The 19,816-nt window shown below is 53.9% G+C and overlaps 2 protein-coding genes across 3 annotated transcripts; one reads left to right on the forward strand and one right to left on the reverse strand.

The window, feature by feature from the left end:
• Window positions 1–829: 829 nt before the first annotated feature.
• On the reverse strand, window positions 830–4,363 carry LOC129125695 (DNA-directed RNA polymerases I and III subunit RPAC2-like). The gene is made up of 5 exons (XM_054641267.2): window positions 4,207–4,363; window positions 3,399–3,496; window positions 2,370–2,446; window positions 1,948–2,030; window positions 830–1,009 (listed from the first exon to the last, which is right to left on the reverse strand). Exons 1-5 carry the CDS (start codon window positions 4,240–4,242, stop codon window positions 962–964), a joined length of 342 nt encoding a protein of 113 aa, XP_054497242.1. The 5' UTR covers window positions 4,243–4,363; the 3' UTR covers window positions 830–961.
• On the forward strand, window positions 4,220–19,395 carry VAMP7 (vesicle associated membrane protein 7). Of its 2 annotated transcripts, none has more exons than XM_054641419.2 (8): window positions 4,220–4,354; window positions 8,850–9,005; window positions 10,553–10,610; window positions 11,114–11,251; window positions 14,776–14,866; window positions 15,142–15,209; window positions 16,678–16,770; window positions 17,641–19,395. In XM_054641419.2, the coding sequence occupies exons 2-8, from the start codon at window positions 8,860–8,862 to the stop codon at window positions 17,707–17,709; spliced, it is 663 nt and encodes a 220-aa protein (XP_054497394.1). In that variant the 5' UTR covers window positions 4,220–4,354; window positions 8,850–8,859; the 3' UTR covers window positions 17,710–19,395. The 2 variants fall into 2 exon arrangements, with proteins under 2 accessions (XP_054497394.1, XP_054497391.1); XM_054641416.2 differs by having other exon boundaries at window positions 4,225–4,354; window positions 8,847–9,005.
• Window positions 19,396–19,816: the final 421 nt, after the last annotated feature.

Consider the following 19,816-nt stretch of genomic DNA (forward strand, 5'->3'; position numbering starts at 1 on the left):
CTCTGTGGGGTGAGGAGGAGAGGCAGAGTGACAATTCCCAGCTGTAAAAGCCAAGCAAAGCCTGGATAAATCCCTGTGAGGCACAGAGATGTCCTTGTGGTCATGTGGAGGTGGGAAAGGCAGTGGAGAAGGTCCAATCTCAGCTGGAAGAGCCACTAGAGCAAAGTAAAATATGGGAAAGGGCTCTCTCAAATTTATTATTGGCAATAATTCATCCCCCAGGTGATCTGCCAGCGGCTCTCAAGGCCAGGTTGGACAGGGCTTGGAGCACCCTGGGATAGGGGAAGGAGTCCCTGCCCATGGCAGGGGTGGGAGGAGAGGGAGTGGAGGTCCCTCCCAACCCAAATCAGTCTGTGACTGCAATCCATGTGATTCCATGTGACTGAGAATCCATGTGATTCCATTCTAATGTTCTTGCCAAAACTTCCAGAAAAACTACATGAAAAAGTTGTATTTATCAGGTTTTTGATGATTCTTTGCTGGTTTTCCCACATCTCTCTCTTTTCCTTCTTTGCCCCTTCTACCTTGTCATAGAAAAAAATGGAGAGAGGAAAAGGGGAGAAGAGACGAGACCTGCAATTAAAACATTCTCCAGGTGTTGGGGTGGGCTTTTAGCTTAACTTTCACTGAAATGCAAATGTTTTACAAATAAATCATAAAAGACAAATGGGTTTCAAGGAAAACAGAGACTGAGGAATATCAAGACCAGCCCATTTTCCTAATCTGTGGAGCAAAAATTTTCCCAAATTTCCCAATCTGTGGAGCAGTCTGTCTCCACGTTCTGTGACCTTCCATCCCTGTGCTGAGCAGAACACATCATGAGCTCTGCAGCATTTAAATGAATAAACTTTATTATTAAAGAAAATACATTTTGCAGCAAAGTAATAAAAAAACAACAAAAAACCACCTTGTTTGGACACAGGGAATTCAACAGAGGTTACATCCACGCCATTCCCAAAGGCTACTGCATCTCCTCCTCCTTCTGTGCCCTGAACTCCTTCATGCTCCTCTGAAACAAAAGCACAAATGTCACCAACGTGTCCCTGGGGTGGCACAGAGCCACCACCCTGCTGTGCTGGGATTGCTCTGACCAGAGCCTGGAAAGGCTGGGAAGCTCTGACAGAGCTCCAGGTGCTTTTGGAAGTGACTGAGCTTTATAGTCACTCCAAGGGAAAGGGAGTCAGGCCATGCCATGGATCAGGCAGAGCCTGGCCAAAAAACCTCCCAGGTTCTCCTGCCAAAGGTGTCCCCAACACAGGCCTCAGCCTCCCACTCTGGGATCAAGGGACAGAACTGACCCTGAGCTCCCCAGGAATGGCCCAAGGGACAGAACTGACCCTGAGCCCTCCAGAAATGGCCCAAGGGATGGAACTGACCCTAAGCTCCCCAGGAATGGCCCAAGGGACAGAACTGACCCTGAGCTCCCCAGGAATGGCCCAAGGGACAGAACTGACCCTGAGCTCCCCAGGAATGGCCCAAGGGACAGAACTGACCTAGAACTCCCCAGGAATGGCCCAAGGGACAGAACTGACCCTAAGCTCCCCAGGAATGGCCCAAGGGACAGAACTGACCCTGAGCTCCCCAGGAATGGCCCAAGGGACAGAACTGACCCTGAGCCCTCCAGAAATGGCCCAAGGGACAGAACTGACCTGGAACTCTCCAGGAATGGCCCAAGGGACAGAACTGACCTGGAACTCCCCAGGAATGGCCCAAGGGACAGAACTGACCCTAAGCTCCCCAGGAATGGCCCAAGGGACAGAACTGACCTAGAACTCCTCAGGAATGGCCCAAGGGACAGAACTGACCCTGAGCCCTCCAGGAATGGCCCAAGGGACAGAACTGACCCTGAGCTCCCCAGGAATGGCCCAAGGGACAGAACTGACCCTAAGCTCCCCAGGAATGGCCCAAGGGACAGAACTGACCCTGAGCCCTCCAGGAATGTCTCACCTCAAAGGTGTTGAGCACGTGTTGGCAAACACCCATCAGGTCATTCAGCCCTTTCCGGAATGGCTCCACAGCAGGAAGGGCCCCTTTGGGAAAAGATGGATTAAGGGACATGGGAGGTGGCTGGGGGCAGTCCTTACCTCCCTAGGGGTGTGCCCCCTCCCCAGCCCCACAGCTTGGGGTGCCAGGGCTGCTCCCAGCCAGCCCAGGTGCCTGGAGGCAGGGATCCTGCTTCCACTGCAGCCAGAGCAGAATTCTGGGAGCAGCCTCTGAGGCTCAGCAAAGGGGCTCAGCACTGCAGTGCCTGGCAGAGGGCAGGGAGAAAGGGCTTTTCTTTATTTAACAGACTGCTGGGAAGCTGGCATGAGCAGGGGGAATTCCATAAGCACAGGGTCCAAGCCATGGAGGGACAGCCCCAGGCTCACCTCTGGTCTGAATCCTGAAGTTGATCTTGCTTTCTGAGGGGTGTGTGATGCAGTAGCCACAGAACTCCACGTCAGGGCTGCAGGAGGGCAGCAGGAGAGAGGAGAGAGGAGAGGGAGCAGTGAGACCCAGGCCAATCCATGGCAAATCCCAGGGAAGTCAGAGGCTCAGGGCATGCCAGGCCTGCTGGGGCTCTGGATGTTTCCAGAATGACTTAGGGGAGGGATGTTCTGAGGGGAAACTCCCTGTGTGTCCTTGTTCCCTCACACCCATCTCTCTCTGAGCTGAGCTGGAGCTCTGCAGGGCAAAGACATGGCTGGCACCACAACCAGAGCAGTGCCAGCTCTGCAGATCCAAACACAGGATCCTGGATGCTTGCAATTCTCTCTGTAAGCAACCTGCTGCTGCCCTGCTGCTGCCAGAGGCTGAGTGGTCCAGGGCACTGGAGAAGCTCCCAAAATGTTGCAGGGCCTCTCCCTCCAGCTGAGCTGAGTGCTGGGGCTTTGCCCCCACTTTGGCCAGCAGCTTCTTTTGTGTTGTCACAGTGATTTATCAGAGGGACCTTAAAGGCCACCCAGTCCCAGCCCCTGCCATGGGCAGGGACACCTTCCACTGCCCCAGGGTGCTCCAGGGTGCTGTCCAGCTGGTGGGACAGTTCCAGGGATGGGAAATCCAGAGCCTCTCTGGGCAGCAAACGGAGTCCAGGACCCGGTTACTCCTCCAGCTGCTCAGGAGGGACTGAAAGCCCTGGGCTGAGCTTGTGTTCCTGGGCAGGGGAGGGTGAGGGAGGAAGCTCAGGAGAGGCTGGTCAGGACCTTTAAAGGCTGTTGGTGCTCTCAGAGTCCTGACACAGCCCAAGGAAAAGGAGGAGCAGCAGGTGGGAGCAGGGCTCCATGTCTGACAGAAAGGCTGGAAGGGCCTGCACAGAGGGGACTTGGGATGGTTTGTCTCATCCCAGGGACAGCTGAGGTGTGGGTCAGTTGGGAGAAGGCCGGAGCAGGGCATGGATGTCCCTCAGAGGCCCCACTCACTTCTTCATGACCATGTAGCGCAGGGAGTTGCCCAGGGTGTGATCCTCGTCGTGCAGCACGAACGTGACGCAGTTCCCGTCCGTCCCATCCGCCTGGATCTGTCACCAGTGCGAGAGGAGAGAAGCTGTGACCTCCCTGAGGTAGGGGACACCTGAAGGGTGAGGCTCAGCTCCCGTGCTCAGCTTCCCAGAGTAGCTGGGAGGGCTGCAGGTCTCGCTGGGCCACCTCTGGTGCTGCTGTGGGACCAAAACACCTTCAGAGAGGAGGGAAAGCTCCAAAATTCCACCTAGTTTTAAACTAGGGTTTTAAACAGCTGCTGCTGTTCACCACAGGATGATGACAGGGTGTCCCTTGGAGCCACCCTGACATGATTTGTCCTGATGCCGAAGCCACCCCACCACACGAGAGGGTGCCCTACCACTAAGCCAGGCTTGGGAACGACAGAATCATGGAATCAGGGAATCATTTGGGCTGGAAAAGCCCTGCAAGAGCACCAAGTCTAACCATCCCCCAGCACTGCCAAGGCCACCCCAACCCATGTCCCCAGGTACCACATCCACACGGCTTTGAAATCCCTCCAGAGACGGGCACTCCACCACTGCCCTGGGCAGCTGTGCCAGGCCGGACAGCCCCGTCCATGAAGGAATTTCCCCTAATATCCAACCTGAGCCTCCCTGGCACAACGTGAGGCTGCTTTTCCTCGGGAGCAGGGCCCGGCCCCCGCTCCACCTCAGGGAAGGGAGGGAGCGGGGCCCCCCGATCCCGACCCTGACCCCGATCCCACCCCCCGCTCCCGGTGCCCCCTCACGGTTTCCAGCACGGGCCCGCTGCCGCTGCCGGCCATGGCGGTTCCGGGCCGCAGCTCCGGGCTCCCGGCGGCCCCGCGGCCGGAAACGCGTCGGGGCCGGGCCGGGCCGGGCGGGGCCGAGCGGGGCCGGCGGGGCCCGGGAGCGCCGGTGAGAGCGGGGGGCCGGGGCGGCCCGGAGCTGGGCTGGGCTGAGCTGAGCTGGCCTGGGCCGGGCCGGGCTGGGCTGGGCTGGCCTGGGCCGGGCCGGGCTGGGCCGGGCGTTCGGGTGCGGGGGTTCTGGCCGGGCGCAGCCCCAGCCCCAGCCCCGCGGGCCGCAGGCGCTGCCGGCGGGAGGAGGCCGCGCTCGGCACCGGGAGCGGGACACGGGCACGGGGGCACGGCGGGTGACCGGGGATTACCGGGGTGTTATTGGTGTGTCACGGGAAAGCTGCGGGCCTGGTACTGCTGTGGTACTGGCCTGTTACCGGGGGCGTTACCGGCATGTTACTGGGATGTTATTGGTGTGGTACTGGGATGTTTACCGGGGGTGGTGCCGGCATGTTACTGGGGTGTTACATCACTGTGTTACTGGTGGGTTTTTGCCGTGTTACTGGGATGTTACTGGTGGGTTATTGGGATATTATTAATGTTACTGGCGTGTTATTAGTGTACTGCTGGCCTGTTACCGGAGGTGTTACTGGCATATTACTGGGGTATTACTGGGGTGTTATATCACTGTGTTACTGGGGTGTTATATCTCTCTGTTATTGGTGTATTACTGGGGTGTTACATCTCTGTATTACTGGGTTATTTTTGGGGTGTTATATCACTGTGTTACTGGGATGTTGCTGGGGTGTTATTGCCGTGTTACCAGCCTGTTACCGGGGCTGTTACCAGCATGTTGTTGGGATGTTATTAGTGTGGTACTGGCCTGTTACTGGGGTATTATTGGTGTGTTACTTGCTTGTTACTGGGGTGTTACCCGTGTATTACCGGCGTGTTATTGAGGTGTTACTGGTGTGTCTGGGGGTGGATGGCATTGCGGATGTAGCACTGCAGGGGTTAATTAGTTAATTAAGCACAGGTGTGCTGGTGGGGGGTGCAGGGAGGCTGAAGGGAGTCGGGCCCTGCTCCCAGGGAGCAGCCGCAGGATGACGGGATGTGGCTGTGCCAGGGAGGCTCAGGTGGGATAATGGGAACATTCTGGCCTGGATGGGGCTGTCCGGCCTGGCACAGCTGCCCAGGGCAGTGGTGGAGTGCCCGTCCCTGGAGGGATTTCAAAGCCGTGTGGATGTGGCACTTGGGGACAGGGGTTGGGGTGGGCCTTGGCAGTGCTGGGGGATGGTTGGACTTGGTGCTCTTGCAGGGCTTTTCCAACCTCAACAATTCCCTGATTCCATGCTTTGGGCTGCACGTGTTCCCTCTTTAGAGAGCTGCTTACTCAGTCACCGTGGTGTTGTGTGTCCTTACTCCCCTGCAATGCTGCCTCCAAAGGTGATGGGGTGTGGATTGATTTCCTTGGTGATTTGTTTCCCTAGTGATGCAGTGGGGGCACCTGAAGTAAATTCTGTGTGCAGAAGGGAGGCTGAACTTGGGATCAGTTGAAGCACAAATGTTGCAATTCTCAGGTTCAAAATGAACAGGAGAGCCCCAGGACTTCATGGTGGAATATTCTGTAATGAAATAATGATTTTTCCAGCTGCCCAGCAGAGGTTAAAGGGAAGCTCGGGCTGCTTTCTGCTGAGCTCACCCTGCTCAAACGATCTCTTTATTGCAGCAGTTTGCAACTCGCTGGGTTGCAACACCTCCCCTTGTTCCCTTATTCTGTGCTTAAACGGCAGCGTGGTGCCCTTTGCTTTCTGGTAAGAGGATTTCTGCAAGTGCAGGCAGGGACCTTCCCTGGCTCACTGGCACTAAGCTGGGAATCTTCTGGGCCAGAAGAGTGGCTGGAAAACAGTAAATCATCCTTACAGGAGTTCTAAACATCATGCTGGGACTGAGCCTGTGTTTCTGATGTTCCTTAAGAGGTTTTTCTGTGCCCTTGTATTGGGAGGGAATTGTTCCCTGGCACAGGTGCCCAGAGCAGCTGTGGCTGCCCCTGGATCCCTGGCAGTGCCCAAGGCTAGGCTGGACATTGGGGCTTGGAGCAGTGGGAGGTGTCCCTGCCATGGCAAGGGTGGCACTGGGTGGGCTTTGAGATCCCTCCCAACCCAAACCATTCTGGGTTTCTAGGATGCCTCAGTTCAGTCCCCAGAGGAACCTCAGGCAGCAGCTTGTGCATCTTGCAGGGTCTTTTTGGAAGGTTTGGTCTTGGCTGCTTCCAGCTGTGTAATGTTGTAAGTTTAGGTAGGAAAAAGCTCAGCAGAGGGGTTGATTCGAAGGGATTTCATTCCTGACTGCTGTAACTGCTGAGGAAGGACGTTCTGTGGCAGTTTAACAGATTTGTGTCACTAACAGGAGTAACACAAGGCTGGTACAGGCTGCTCAGGGAGGAAAATGCTCCTGGTTAATGTCTTCTACTTCATTTAACCCCTTCTGCTCAGAGCTGGGGCTGGTGTTCCTGCCAGGCACAGAGCTCCTGTGTCCTGAGCACGATGAGGGGCAGGAATTTGGGGAGTCAGGGCTGTGAACTCGGGGAGTTGAGGGTGTGAACCCCAGGAGGGAGAGCCAGGAACTCAGGGAATTGAGGTCTGTGGGATCCTCCAGTGCCAGTGAGTGCCACCTCACTGCTGCTGCTGCTGAGGTGTCACCTCAGGTTCCACCAAAATCCACTTTTAAAAGAGCAGAGATCTGTGGGAATTGTCTAAACCCTTCACAATCCTCAGCTGGGGCTGCATTTGTTGAGGTATCTGTGTGTGTGGGGGCTCTGTACCCCGAGTCTCAGCTGTCCTTGCAGGGCAAGGGGAGGGTTTGGGATGTGTTTTCTGCTGCAGCTGCTCCTTTCTGTGGCTCCTGGGTGACTGCAGGAGCAGACAGTGGTTTCCTGGTGCTGGACACTCAGCTGATTGCTCAAGAGGTGTTTGTGATTCCAGGCTGTGCCCTGCTGTTGCTCCATGGGCCTGGGACAGCCCTGGGCTGGCCAAACCCTCTGTGTCCAGTGGCTCTGCAGGGACAGGAGGGTGCAGTGACTTCCCTGGGCTGAGTTAGCTCACAATATTATTTAAGACAGGAGCATTTTGACCTGAAAATGCGCCAAAGTGGAGATTACTCAGAGCTGAAACATAAAGGAGTAAGCAATTCCTTGGAAGCTTCCTGCAGGAGCCAGCATCTCTGCCTGAAGAGCAACCAAGGCAAAAACCAGACCCTACAAGTTTATGAGGATGAAAGAAAACTAAACCTTGGATAAGTGCCATGAAATGCTGCTCACAGCAGAGGGAAGGGCAACCCCCACAGCCAGAGCAGCTGGGGCTGCCCCTGGATCCCTGGCAGTGCCCAAGGCCAGGCTGGACACTGGGGCTGGGAGCACCTGGGACAGTGGGAGGTGTCCCTGCCATGGGGATGGTCTTGAGGTCCCTTCCAGCCCCAACCATTCCATGGTTCTGTTCCCCTTGGCAGTGCTCCCAGGTGGTTGTGTGGAGTCTGTCTTGTGAGTAGATCCATGACTTTATCCTTTTCCTCTCCAATGCTGGGCTCAGACTGTGGGAGGTTTGGAGATGCTCTGGTTGGTGCCAAGCCTGGATCTGTGGGACTCAGCCTGCCCAGGTGAGCCCTGCTGGGGTGGTGGTTGGATCTCCCTTCATGGCCTTGTTAATCCAGAAGAGATCCCTAATTCTCACCAGGCAGTGCCAGGGGGATGGAAAATCTGGGTCCAGAAGCCCAGGCAGCCCTGCTGCTCTGTGGCTGTTCCCAGAGAGCTCTCCTGGGGCTTCAGGAGAGGTCTGTGCACAGAAGAGAGCAGGTAATAAGCAGGGCCTAAGCACAAAGTGAAAAATGAGATTTTTGGGTTTTGCAGGGTCCAAAGTCGTTCTAAGTCCTTGCTGAGCAGAAAAGAGGCTTATGGATGTGCAGGATGAGCAGGGCAGCTGGCCCAGCTGGGCTCTGACATGTGCTCCATGTGTTAGATCTGGCTCTGGCCATAGATTAATGTGCTGATACTTGAGCTGATTAAGAGTGTCCCTTTCTGTGGCAGCAGGGGTGTTTTTCCAGCTCTGGAGACTTAGGGAATCCCACAATGGTTTGGGTTGGAATGGAGCTTGAAGCTCATCCAGTTCCAACTCCCAGCACCTTCTGCTATCCCAGGTGGCTCCAAGCCTCATCCAGCCTGGCCTTGGCCCCTTCCAGGGATCCAGGGGCAGCCCCAGCTGCTCTGGCTGTGGGGGTTGCCCTTCCCTCTGCTGTGAGCAGCATTTCATGGGACTTTTCCAAGGTTTAGTTTTCTTTCACCCTCATAAACTTGTTGGGTCTGGTTTCTGCTCTTCAGGTAGAGATGCTGGCTCCACAGCTTCTCTGGACAGCCTCAGCTTTGCAACCCTCACAGGGCACAGAGGTGATGAAAACGCTTTTTCTAGAGGGTTTTGTGTCATTGGGAGCAGAGCTAAAAGGGGAAATGAGAGAATGTGGTGGTTGTGATGTCCTGGCTGAGTCCTGCCCCTGTCCTGGTCCCTGTGCCAGGGGACAGTGTGCAGGTGCCCCCAGTGCTGATGTCCCTGTTTTGTCCCCAGCAGGAGAGCAGCCATGGCCATCCTGTTTGCAGTGGTGGCGAGGGGCACCACCATCCTGGCCAAGCACGCCTGGTGTGGGGGGAACTTCCTGGAGGTCACCGAGCAGATCCTGGCCAAAATCCCATCTGAGAACAACAAACTGACCTATTCCCATGGCAAGTGAGTAACTCCTCTCCTGGGGGACTGTGGGGATGCATGAGGGCAGGGACAAACTGGGTGGATGTGTTTGGGGGTTTTTCTGTGATTCTGCGGTTTCTTTCCATCCAAATTCCCATTTGATGGAATGTGCCACCAGCTCAGTAGCTACTTCTGTCCCTCAGAACTCTGCAGCATAACCAGGATTTGAGTTCAGCTCCAGCAGCAGCACAAAGCAGTTGATACAAAATCAAATTTTTCATTTTTATACAATTGCAAAGTGAGCTGGAGGGTGCCCAGGTGTGGAATCTTTGGAGTTTGGCTTCTGGAAGCTTCCCCTGGATTTTCTGAGGCTTGAACGTGGCTTTAGGTGAAACTGTCACCCTTCCTGGGGGCTTGGAGAGAAGCTGTGCTCACAGATCACATCTTGAGCTGCCCCAGATCTAGTCTGCAGGACAGAGGGGTTTTTCCCAGGATTTTCCCAGCTCTCTGAACCCGTGGTCAGTGGTGGTAGGACAGGGAGTAGATGCTTCATCATCTGTGACTTCCTGCACATGGGAAGTGGGTGAGTCAATAGGAACAAACTAGAACAACTGTGGAAAAAACAGATTTAGAGGTGTTGGAGCCCAGTCCAGCTCTTTTTTTGGAATTGGCAGCATGGCTGGATCATCTCTGGTGCCCAAGCTGTTGTGTCAGAGCTGTTCTGAGGATGCAGAACTGGGCTGGGCTTCCCACATGCTCAGGAGCACAGCAGTTCCTGGGGGAGACGTTCTGGAGGCAGTGCCTCCTCTGGAGTCTGACACACCTTGGATGCTGCAGCTCTTCTCTCCTGCAGGAATTTTAAGGATAAATTTGAATATTTTAAGTTATTCCTTTAAAATTACTTTGCCTTGAGTGCTGTTCAGCCAAGTGGAAAGCTGAGTTTCAGGAGTGCTGTGGGGCATTTTTGGAGGTAACTGGGCAGAATGTGGGAGCTGTGAAGCTTGATGAGCTCTTGGAGTTGTTCCTCCTGTCTGGAGCCTCCCAGGGATCTTCTGCCTCCCAGCCTATAGGCTGAGAAACTCCCTGGGTTCTGTCCAAGATAGTTCATCCTGTTCTGAAACAGGAAAAACTTGAGTTTCTTTGAACTTTGAACTCCTTAAATTCATTTAATGAGTTCTTTTTGTTTCTAAGAACTTCTGAGTCTTTTGTATAAATCTCCAAGGAAAAGCAGCCCTCTGGCATCAGGAATTCTTGGGTTTCTCTCTCTCTGCTCTTGGCCTCTCTGAGGAATCTACAGGGTGGTACCAGACAAGTTTCACCTCCCTCTTTCCAGGAGAGTTGTGGATGTGCAAGGATTTTTGAACGTTTTTATAGGAACAGACCTTCAAAGCAGAGGCCTGTGCCCCAGCCTCACTTCCCTGGACATTTACCTTGGACGTGTTTATCTGTGCCAGCTCCATAGAATAACTGGGATTTTCTCTTGCCAGCCCCCAAAGGCCCCACAGGCAGCATTGTCTTCTGGAAAATGAAATTCTGGAAATGTGGCAGCTTCCAATGACGTTTTGTTTGTTCCTTTCAATTCCCTGCAGTTACCTGTTCCATTACATCTGCCAGGACAGGATCATTTACCTGTGCATCACAGATGATGTGAGTATTGGGGACACAGCTACAGCCTTGGGAAATTGGGCAATTTTGGTTTTGATGTGGCAGTTATTAGTGAGGGCTGCTCTGAGGTGCCTTTTCACCCTCTGGAGCTGCTGTAACTTCGGTTACAGCTTTGAGCTCAGCCCAGAGCTCACATGGGAGTTGTGGCATGGTTTGGGTTGAGAGTGACCTTCAAAACCATCCATTCCAACCCTGCCAATGGGAGGGACCTTCCAGTCCTGTGGGTTGGGAGTTCTGGGGTGAAGCTCTTGGCTTTGCCCAGTTTCTGTCTCAGTGCAGGGGGTTGGTGGTGCAGAGCCCACTCCAGCTGCCAGTGGAATTTGCCTGGTGCTCCTGAATTCTGGGAGTGCTGCAGGAAATGCTCCCGCTGAGTGCAGGAGTGGAGCTGGCCCAGCCCCGGGGCTGCCAGTGCCCCAGCCAGAGCTGGAGTGCAGCCCCCAGCCCTGGGGCTGCTGTTGCTGACTGTGTGTGCTCTCTGCTGCCAGGACTTTGAGCGCTCCCGAGCCTTCACGTTCCTGAACGAGATCAAGAAGCGGTTCCAGACCACGTACGGCTCGCGGGCACAGACTGCCCTGCCCTACGCCATGAACAGCGAGTTCTCCTCTGTGCTGGCTGCACAGCTGGTGAGGCCCTGAGCTCCCTGGCAGCCCAGCCTCCCCAGAAACCCTCCTCGGGTGGCCTTGGGGGTGTCTTGCCTTGGAAAACCAGGAGTCTGCTGAGGAAGGCAGGAGCCTCCCCTGACATGGAAAATGTAAACCCCCCCCCCTCCAAATTGCTATACATTTTAAATTAAGGGGCTCTCAGGCAAAAAATAAGGGAGCAGAAATAACAGTTCTTTACTAGGGAAGAAAATGAAAAGATAAAATAAACAATGCAGTAAACTAAACCAACACTGACAGAGTCAGAGCACAACCTGACACCCTGTGGGTCAGGGTGCTGGCAGCAGTCCCATTGGAATTGTGGCTCAGCCCTCCTGCAGTGTCAGGGCTGGTTCTGCTGGAGCAGGGATCCCGGAGAAAGGTGCAGTCTCTTCCTCTGAAGATCCAGTGGCAGAGGCAGCTGCTGCTCCTCTGGGAAATCCAGTGTGTGACTGTGTTCACAGGGGTCTGAGGATGAGGGAAGAGATGAGGATCTGACTCCATGTTTCAGAAGGCTGATTTATTATTTTATGATATATTTGATATTAAAACTATACTAAAAGAATAGAAGAAAAGATTTCATCAGAAAGCTGGCTAAGAATAGAATAGGAAAGAATGATAAAAGCTTGTGTCTTGGACAGAGTCTGAGCCAGCTGACTGTGATTGGCCATTAATTAGAAACAACCACATGAGACCAATCACAGATGCACCTGTTGCATTCCACAGCAGCAGATAATTATTGTCTACATTTTGTTCTTGAAACTTCTCAAGAGAAAAAAATCTTAAAGATTTTTCAAAAAATATCATAGCTACATTCTGACACCCTGTAGGTCAGGCTGTTGGCAGCAGTCCCATTGGAATTGTGGCTCAGCCCTCCTGCAGTGTCAGGGCTGGTTCTGCTGGAGCAGGGATCCTGGAGAAAGGTGCAGTCTCTTCCTCTGAAGATCCAGGGGCAGAGGCAGCTGCTGTTCCTCTGGGGAATCCAGTGCAGAAGCTGTGCTGGTGTTCCAGAATCTCAGATTACATCCAGGTAGGAATGCTTGGCTCCTCCCTCTGGGCTCACATCTCCCAATGGGATGCTGTAGTTCTTATCAGCCATGCAGAGACATTCAATGGCTGTTATCAGCAGGTGTCCCCCAGAGGGAGGAGTGGGTGTGGGAGAGATAAGGAAAACTGCCCACTTGACAGAAGACAACTGCCATAGAGATGGCAAATAGATACAATTTGCTTCACAATCCAGGACAGGGGGATTTGAGGTGTCCCTTGCATTAAAGATGAGGTGTCCTGGGAATGGTGGCTTTAGGGCTGTCCCCAGCCTGTGGTCTGTGTCCCCAGGCTCTCAGAGCTCTGCTGGGGCTGTTCTCCAGGGAGGCCTTGGCTCTTTTGCTGTTTATCCCATGGAAGGAAGGAGCCAGGTTTGGGGGTGTCACAGCTGCAGGAGGAGGGGCCCTTTGTGGGCACAGCAGAGCCCTCCCCAGTGCAGGAATTGTGGAGCAGTCCCAGCTGGACCAGTTGTGTGGTGGCTGCAGGGTGAGGCCAGGGCTCTGAGGGAGGATTTGCACCTGTGCTGCTCCTGCCTGAAGTTTGCACTGGATTTTGGGGCTGTGCAGGTGGTTTGGAGCAGGGAGAGTCACAGGAGCTCATTCCAGGAGCTGCTCCTTGCCTTCCACAGCAGGGGGAGAGCAGGGAATAGCAATGCCAGTGCAAAATGAATAGGATTAACTTCCTGTGTGTGAGGAAGGAGCTTTTCCTCCAGGCTTTGCTGTGTGGGGACTGAAACTACCCAAAGTGCTGACTCATCGCTTTATAAGCTCTTCAGGCCTGGAATAAGCTGGAATTGCCTTATCAGAAAGGCCAGGCTGTCTTGGGAGCCATGGGGCTGATATTCCTCTAAAATCCCAACCTTTCCATCTCCCTGAGCACAGGAGGAGCTGCCTGCCTGAGCTTTTCCACATTGCTGGGATGCAGGATCAGCTGAGGGGAGTTGAGTGCTGACAGAGCCCTTCCCTGCCCTGATCCCATGGGATGTGAGGGCTGACATTCCCTGCTGGGGTGGCCTCCAGGAGGTTCCTGTGTGAGGCAGAGATCCAGCCCCAGCTCAATGCAGCACTCAGATAATCCTGGAGAGGGAGGCCGTGCTTCCAGTAAAACCAGTGCCCAGCTTTGACTGTGGCCAGCCTGAAACCGCCTGGGAATCTCCCCCTGAGGAGAAGGTGGAGGAGGAGGAGCTGCTGGATTTGGTGCTGTCACCACGAGTTGTGACTGCCTAGGTGGGGGTGGCAGTGTCAGACTCTGGCTCCCTGTGCTGTCAGAAATTGAACTCCTAACCAGAAGAAAATCAGGATTTAAGCAGCTACGTGGGTGATCATGGAGCAGAGCTGTTGTGATGTGAACAGTGACTAAAATCCATGCAGGAATAACAGAGCTCAGTTCCCTGATGCTGACTGGCCTTGGATCCTGCAAGCCCTCAGGCTCCTTTAGCCTGCTGTTGGCTCGTGCTGCTCTCACCCACCCCGAGCTGTGCAGTCACCAGAGGATCCCTGGGATCCCCAAACTGGGGGAACAGTCTGAGAGAAGTCCCTGTCAGTTGTGAAGGGAATGGAGGGGGAGGGATGACAGGAATGGTGCTCAGGATAAACACCAGAGGGGCTGGCAGCAGCAGAGCTGTCAGTGAGGGCTCAGCTGTACCCAGGAGGTGACAGGGCAGATCCTCTGGGATGGCTCTGGGACATGGGATGGCTCCTGGCTGCTCCATTCCTTTGGGGACAGCAGTCAGGCCACTCAGACTGGCCACCTTCTCCATCTGGTGTGGTGTTCCCAAACTGTTGGCTTCTTGAGGCTCCTGTTTTCCCTGGCTCCTGGTTTTTGAGGCTCCTGTTTTCCCTGGCTCCTGGTTTTTGAGGCTCCTGTTTTCCCTGTTCTTGCAGGAATGTGCCCCCTGTTGATGGAGTGACCAAATTATTCTTTGTCTGCTTACAAAGGCAAAAACCCAAAAGTTTCTCTTCTCAATTTAGTAAAAGGGCACCCATAAAACCTTTAAGACTTCACCTCAGACCTAGAGCTACCCAATTCGCCAGAAGCCAAGAGGTCCTCCTCAGTAATTCACTAAAAAAAAAAAAGAAAATAAAAGAAATAATCACTTTTATAGAGTGTTTTAATAGGAGTACAAATCTCTTACCCCTAACTCAAGTTTTTCTCTATAAGAAAATAACAAAATAATAAAAGGCAAAATAACAAAAGACAAACAAGTTTTTCTCTATATTTTGTCTTTTGTTATTTTGCCTTTTGTTATTTTGTTATTTTGCCTTTTATTACACTTCATTAAACTATTTATTATCTTTGTTATTTTGCCTTTTTTAAAACCTTTTTCTGTTTCCAACCCAACCTCCAAAACCATCCTACTAATATTAAACCATTCCAAGTAGCAGAGTTATCTCAAGTGTAACAAATTCCTCTTAGAGCTCATAAGACCAAGCTCAAGGAGTACAACATGATGTTCTCTGTTGCAGAAATACCACTCAGAGAGCAAGGGCCCGGACCAGGTGGCAGAGACACAAGCCCAGATCGATGAACTCAAAGGGATCATGGTCCGGAACATAGGTACTGCTTCCCTGGGAAATGCTCTCTACACCTGCTTTCATTTGGGGATTGGCTGTTGCCAAGTCTGACCACTCAAAATAGAGGGTGAGATCTGGAATTGAGCAGAATTCAGAATGCAGCCTGTGTGATGTGGGGCTGTTCCCTAAGGCCCTGGTTATCCCAGGAAGGCTGGAAGCTGCAGCCAGGGGCTCCTGGCTTGGGTTTGGGTGTTGGGAGCAGCTTTTTGCTCTGGGGATTTCACCTTCAGAGCTGGATTTTTTGTCTCTTGTCTCCAGACCTTGTGGCACAAAGAGGAGAGAAGCTGGAGCTGCTGATTGATAAAACAGAGAATCTTGTGGATTCGGTGAGTCTGGGGAAGTCCTGGAAGTGGGGAAGTTGTGTTCCTGCACCAGGGAGGTGGGGACAGCTCCTGGAGACATTTAAAGGGCACAGAGGAATTGAGGCCTGCAGGGAATCCTTTCCCCTCCAAGCTGTTTCCCAGCTGCTTCCCAGTTTGGGAAAGCTCCAACCCTGCTCCCTGTGCCACAGCCAGCCAAGGGTGACACATCCCTGTCCTCATCCCTTGTGCCCAAGGTGGGGAAGACCCTCTCGTTAAATGCAGTGATAGGAGAGATAAAATCACAATTTACACTTCCCTGGCAGCCTGGCTGAAGGCAGCTGGCTGCAAATAAACTGGAAAATGTGCATCTGTGGAGTTGTTCTGATACCAGCAGGGAAAGTGTGGCTGATTTCAAATTAAAAAAGCTGAGTTGTTGCATCTAAATAATCTTTAAAGACTCTGGAGCTTCTTGGAGTGTTTCTGAGGAAGCGAAGACTAAAAAAACCCCAAATTAAAGTAATTATAAAGCACAGTTATCTAGCAAAGTGCTGTGCACTCTGGAAGCTTTTTGTCTTTCCTTTGGGAATCCCTGGCCCTGGCTCAGCATCCTCCTCTGCAGCATCCTGGCTCGGTGCCCAGCTCCTGTGGCATCCAGTCCTGGGGCTGGGAGAGTGCCAGGAGCTCCTGTGTGTGGCTGTGGGGATCCAAACATCCCTGAGCTGTCCCAGAGCCCTCCTGCTCTGGAGGGCAGCAGAGGTGCCAGGAGTTTATCCAGCAGGGAGCAGTCCTGCAGCTCCCAGGTGTTCAAACCTTCCCCTGTCCTCAGGTGGTGGCAGGGCTGAAAGCTCAGGTAAAGCTTTAGGGAAAGGGACTGGGATCCCTTCACCAGCTGGGCTGAGCTCATGGAGGAGCTGGCCCAGGGAGTGCAGGCTTTTGGAAAGCACAGGGAGATGGAGGGATGGAACATCCTTCAGTGGGAATGTCCACAGCCCAGGAGGAAGCATCCCTGGAGATCCAGGGCTGGTGTTCTTCACCTTGGGAATGTACCCCAAGGCAGAACTGCAGCTCCCAGGATGCTGCAGCCTCAGGAGGGTGGTTTGTAGGAAAAGCAGGCACTGCCCAGTGGGAGGAGCTGTTGGAGTGGCTGCTCCCAGGGGCAGGTGCATCCTGCCTGAGCTGTGTGGGAATGGCTGCACTGACCCAGCCTGGGGGCGTTGGGGCCATTTGGTGCCCAAACCCTATTGTGAATGCATGAAATTGCAGGGTACAGAGAGGACACTTGGGATGGGACAAGCTTTCCATAACAGGTTACCCAGAGCAGCTGGGGCTGCCCCTGGATCCCTGGCAGTGCCCAAGGCCAGGTTGGACACTGGGGCTGGGAGCAGCCTGGGACAGTGGGAGGTGTCCCTGCCATGCCAGGGGTGCCACTGGATGAGCTTTAGATTCCTTCCAACCCAATCCATCCTGGGATTTCCCTTGTTTTCCCTTGCAGTCAGTCACTTTCAAAACCACCAGCAGGAACCTTGCCCGAGCCATGTGTATGAAGAACCTCAAGCTCACCATCGTCATCATCATCGTGTCCATTGTGAGTGTGCAGCCTGGAGCTGCTGTGCCAGGCTGAGCCCCTGGAAACTCCAAACCCCTGTCACTGTCCTGGGATCTTTGTGTTCCCAGCTCTGCCTGGGAGGGCAGAACCAGGGCAGGGCCTCCTGATGGGCTTGTATGAGGAGAGGGTGAAGGGCCTGGGCAATCAGGACTGCAGGGAGTGCCTGGGGGGGTTCAGCCTGGAGAAGAGGAGGCTCAGGGGGGACCTTCTGGCTCTACAAGCACCTGGAAGGAGGTTGTGATGGGGTGGGGATTGGCCTCTTCTCCCAGGCAAGTGGGGAAATGGGCTCAGGTTGCACTGGGGGGGTTAAGGTTGGATATTAGGAAAAATTCCTTCCCTGACAGCCCAGGGCAGTGCTGGGGTCACCATGGAGGGGTTCAGAAAAGAGTGGATGTGGCACTTTGTGACATGGTTTGGTGGATGTGGGGGGATTTGATCAAAGGTGGACTCGATGATTGTGGAGGTCTTTTCCCACCTGTGTGACCCTCTGAGGGGAGATGGGGACACCCTGACCAGGAGCTGCCCCTGCTTGCCCCAGGAGCAGCTGAGGTGCCCTGCTTGAGCTGAGGTGGCTTTTGAGCTCTCAGTCCTGGTGGGATCTTGTTCTGTGACTCTGAATTGGCTTTTTTGGTGTGACGGTTCCCCTCCAGCTGTGAGGACTCTGCATGGAGCAACTGCAGGGTCAGGGTGGGAAGCACTTTGTCACCTCCATGGGGACACTTCTCAGCTGCAGGGGTGTGGAGGGACAGGAGGGTGTTAGACAGGTTCTTCAAGGCTTTGACCATCAGAGGTTTCCATGTCTGTGCTGTGGCACTCAGTGAATGTTGGGAATCCCTCATCCCTCCCCAGGTGATCCTGTACATCATCCTGTCAGCTGTGTGTGGTGGCCTGGCCTGGCCCAGCTGTGTGCAGAAGTAACTGGAGCTGGAGCTGCTCACCAGGAGATGAGGCAGAGTGTGAAGAAGGAACCTCCAGAGTGACTCCTGCCTGTCACCACTGCCACCTTCCACCTCCCATCCCTCCAGGACTTCAGACTTTTTGCCTTATCACCCAGACAGACCCAGCTGGTCGCTGCTCTGCAGCTGTGACCTCAAGAGTGGGCTGGGTGAATTACTTGAAAGGATTTTTGTGTTCCTTTTGCTGTCCCAATGCCACCCCTGCAGAGGGTTCTGTGCATGCTGGCCCCGTGTCCGTGTGGCTTTTCCTGGCTGGGGACAGGAGTGGCTGCAGCTCTCCCCCTGGGATGGAGCTGTCCCACAGAGAAGGTTCAGGGTGGGCTGGGTCAAACTAACGGGGACAGGTGGGTTTGGGGTCCCACAGAGCCTCTCCTGCACATCTGGCCACATCTGGTGGCTCCCAGTGCTGCACCATGGGGAGGTCACAGTGTCACCCTGGTAGGAACAAAAGGGGTCTGGGCTTTGTGCACTCGCAGGTGGAGGTGCTGCTGCTGGGGACACCTCCCTGTTCCTGCAGTGATCCTGCAGGCAGGAGGAGGGTGTGGGGTCACCTCAGGGTGTGCCATGGCTGCCTCTTCATCCTCACTTCTTCCTCATCTCCCCCTGGGCTGGAGGCTGAATGGACACAGCAATGGGGCCGGTTGCGCACGGTTCAGGATCTGCTTCCTCACAGATGATTTCTCCTGCTCTTCTTTGGAGGCTGGACTGCAATGAGTATAATTCTGGCACTGGCTACGGTGAATTTGGGGCCAATCTGGTTTGCTGAGGTGCCAGGGAGCTGCTGCTTGTGCTTCTCCTGGAAGGTGTGCACTGAAACTGGAGGACAGACAAGTGGTGGAGTTGGTGGCTGGTGACTTTCTCCAAGGTCTGAGGGAGAAGGGCTCTGCCAGAGGATGAGCATTCTCCTGTGGGAGGATTTCAAACCAAACCCAAGGCTGGTAACCAAATGCAGGCTCAGGGGTGCTGTTTCTGTGCCAGCTGCACACCTCCATCCCAAGCCAGGCCTGGCTGAGGAGCTGGAGCTGCTGGGGCCTGGGAAAGGTCTGGGGGCACTTCTGTTGTGGAGCTGAGGGGCTCCTTTCCCAGGGAAAAAATGGAAACATGCTTCAGGGGGGAAGGAATCTGCTTTTGGCCCAGAGAAGTCGAGGGATGGAGGGGGAGGCTTCCTGTGCTGCCTGAGCTGGAGCATGGAGTTGGTGCCATGAGGTCCTGGTGACACTGGCAGGGTGGGAGGTGGCTCTGCTGCTCCTTCCCGTGTGGCACTGACCATGGAGCTTCCCAGCAGGGCCCAGGTAGAGTTACAGTCTCCTAGGAACAGTGGCTCCTTTGGATTTGTCTTCTGCTAGGCTGAAGTTTCACCAAGGGCGATTGGCTCTTGATATCCATGAAGTGCCAGTGGCCACTGGCACCTGCTTCTCTTTCTGTTCTGAATGTGAAGTTGGAGCCCCCTCCCTGCAGCTCCTGCTCCTGCAGCCCCAGGTCCAGCTGTGCATGTTTTAGGGATTGTGCTGTACCATGTTCATTTGGATGATTTGTCTTATGTACAAACAATTTTTAAAGAAAATCCTTCCTTTCCTTCTCGAGGATGCACTGAGGCATTAGTGTAAAAAACCATTACCTTGATTTCAATAAAATTCCTGTACAGAAAGCAGAGTTCCATGGTTCTGTGGAACACCTACCTTAGGAATGCTCTGTGCTGATGCAGGGGGAGGTTTTGGAAGCAGGCTCATGCTTGGGGACGAGGGAGTTGGATTTCCTCTTGGACTTGCAGAAGTTGTTGGGAGTTGTTGAATGTTACCTCAGTTTGAGGCAAAGCTGCATTTTAATGGTATCAGCCAGGGCTTGGGATGATAGACAATATTGGGAGCTGAAGTGAGATCACTTGGTGTGGGAACAGCTCAGAAAAACGAAAGGATAAAATTAAACTAACAGTTCCTGAGTGTGATGGTTCTGTCAGAGCTGTGCTGTGTTCCCTCCTGAAGTGGGACAGCCTCTCCCAAGTGCCCGTCAGCATCAGGTTTGTACTGGAAACACCTGGAAATCCAAACAAATCCAACCTCAGCACTTTC

Source organism: Agelaius phoeniceus, chromosome 14, assembly GCF_051311805.1.
Source record: "Agelaius phoeniceus isolate bAgePho1 chromosome 14, bAgePho1.hap1, whole genome shotgun sequence".
Lineage (NCBI taxonomy): Eukaryota > Metazoa > Chordata > Aves > Passeriformes > Icteridae > Agelaius > Agelaius phoeniceus.

Bases quoted from the DNA above. Each gene is read 5' to 3' on its own strand.
- LOC129125695 (XM_054641267.2), bottom strand. From the start codon at position 4,242: ATGGCCGGCAGCGGCAGCGGGCCCGTGCTGGAAACC. The intron at 3,497-4,206 runs GTGAGGGGGCAC...CACTGGTGACAG, and splicing joins GCGGGCCCGTGCTGGAAACC to ATCCAGGCGGATGGGACGGA. The intron at 1,010-1,947 runs GTGAGACATTCC...CTTTTGTTTCAG, and splicing joins ACGTGCTCAACACCTTTGAG to AGGAGCATGAAGGAGTTCAG.
- VAMP7 (XM_054641419.2), top strand. From the start codon at position 8,860: ATGGCCATCCTGTTTGCAGTGGTGGCGAGGGGCACCACCATCCTGGCC. The intron at 9,006-10,552 runs GTGAGTAACTCC...AATTCCCTGCAG, and splicing joins CTGACCTATTCCCATGGCAA to TTACCTGTTCCATTACATCT. The intron at 15,210-16,677 runs GTGAGTCTGGGG...TTTCCCTTGCAG, and splicing joins CAGAGAATCTTGTGGATTCG to TCAGTCACTTTCAAAACCAC.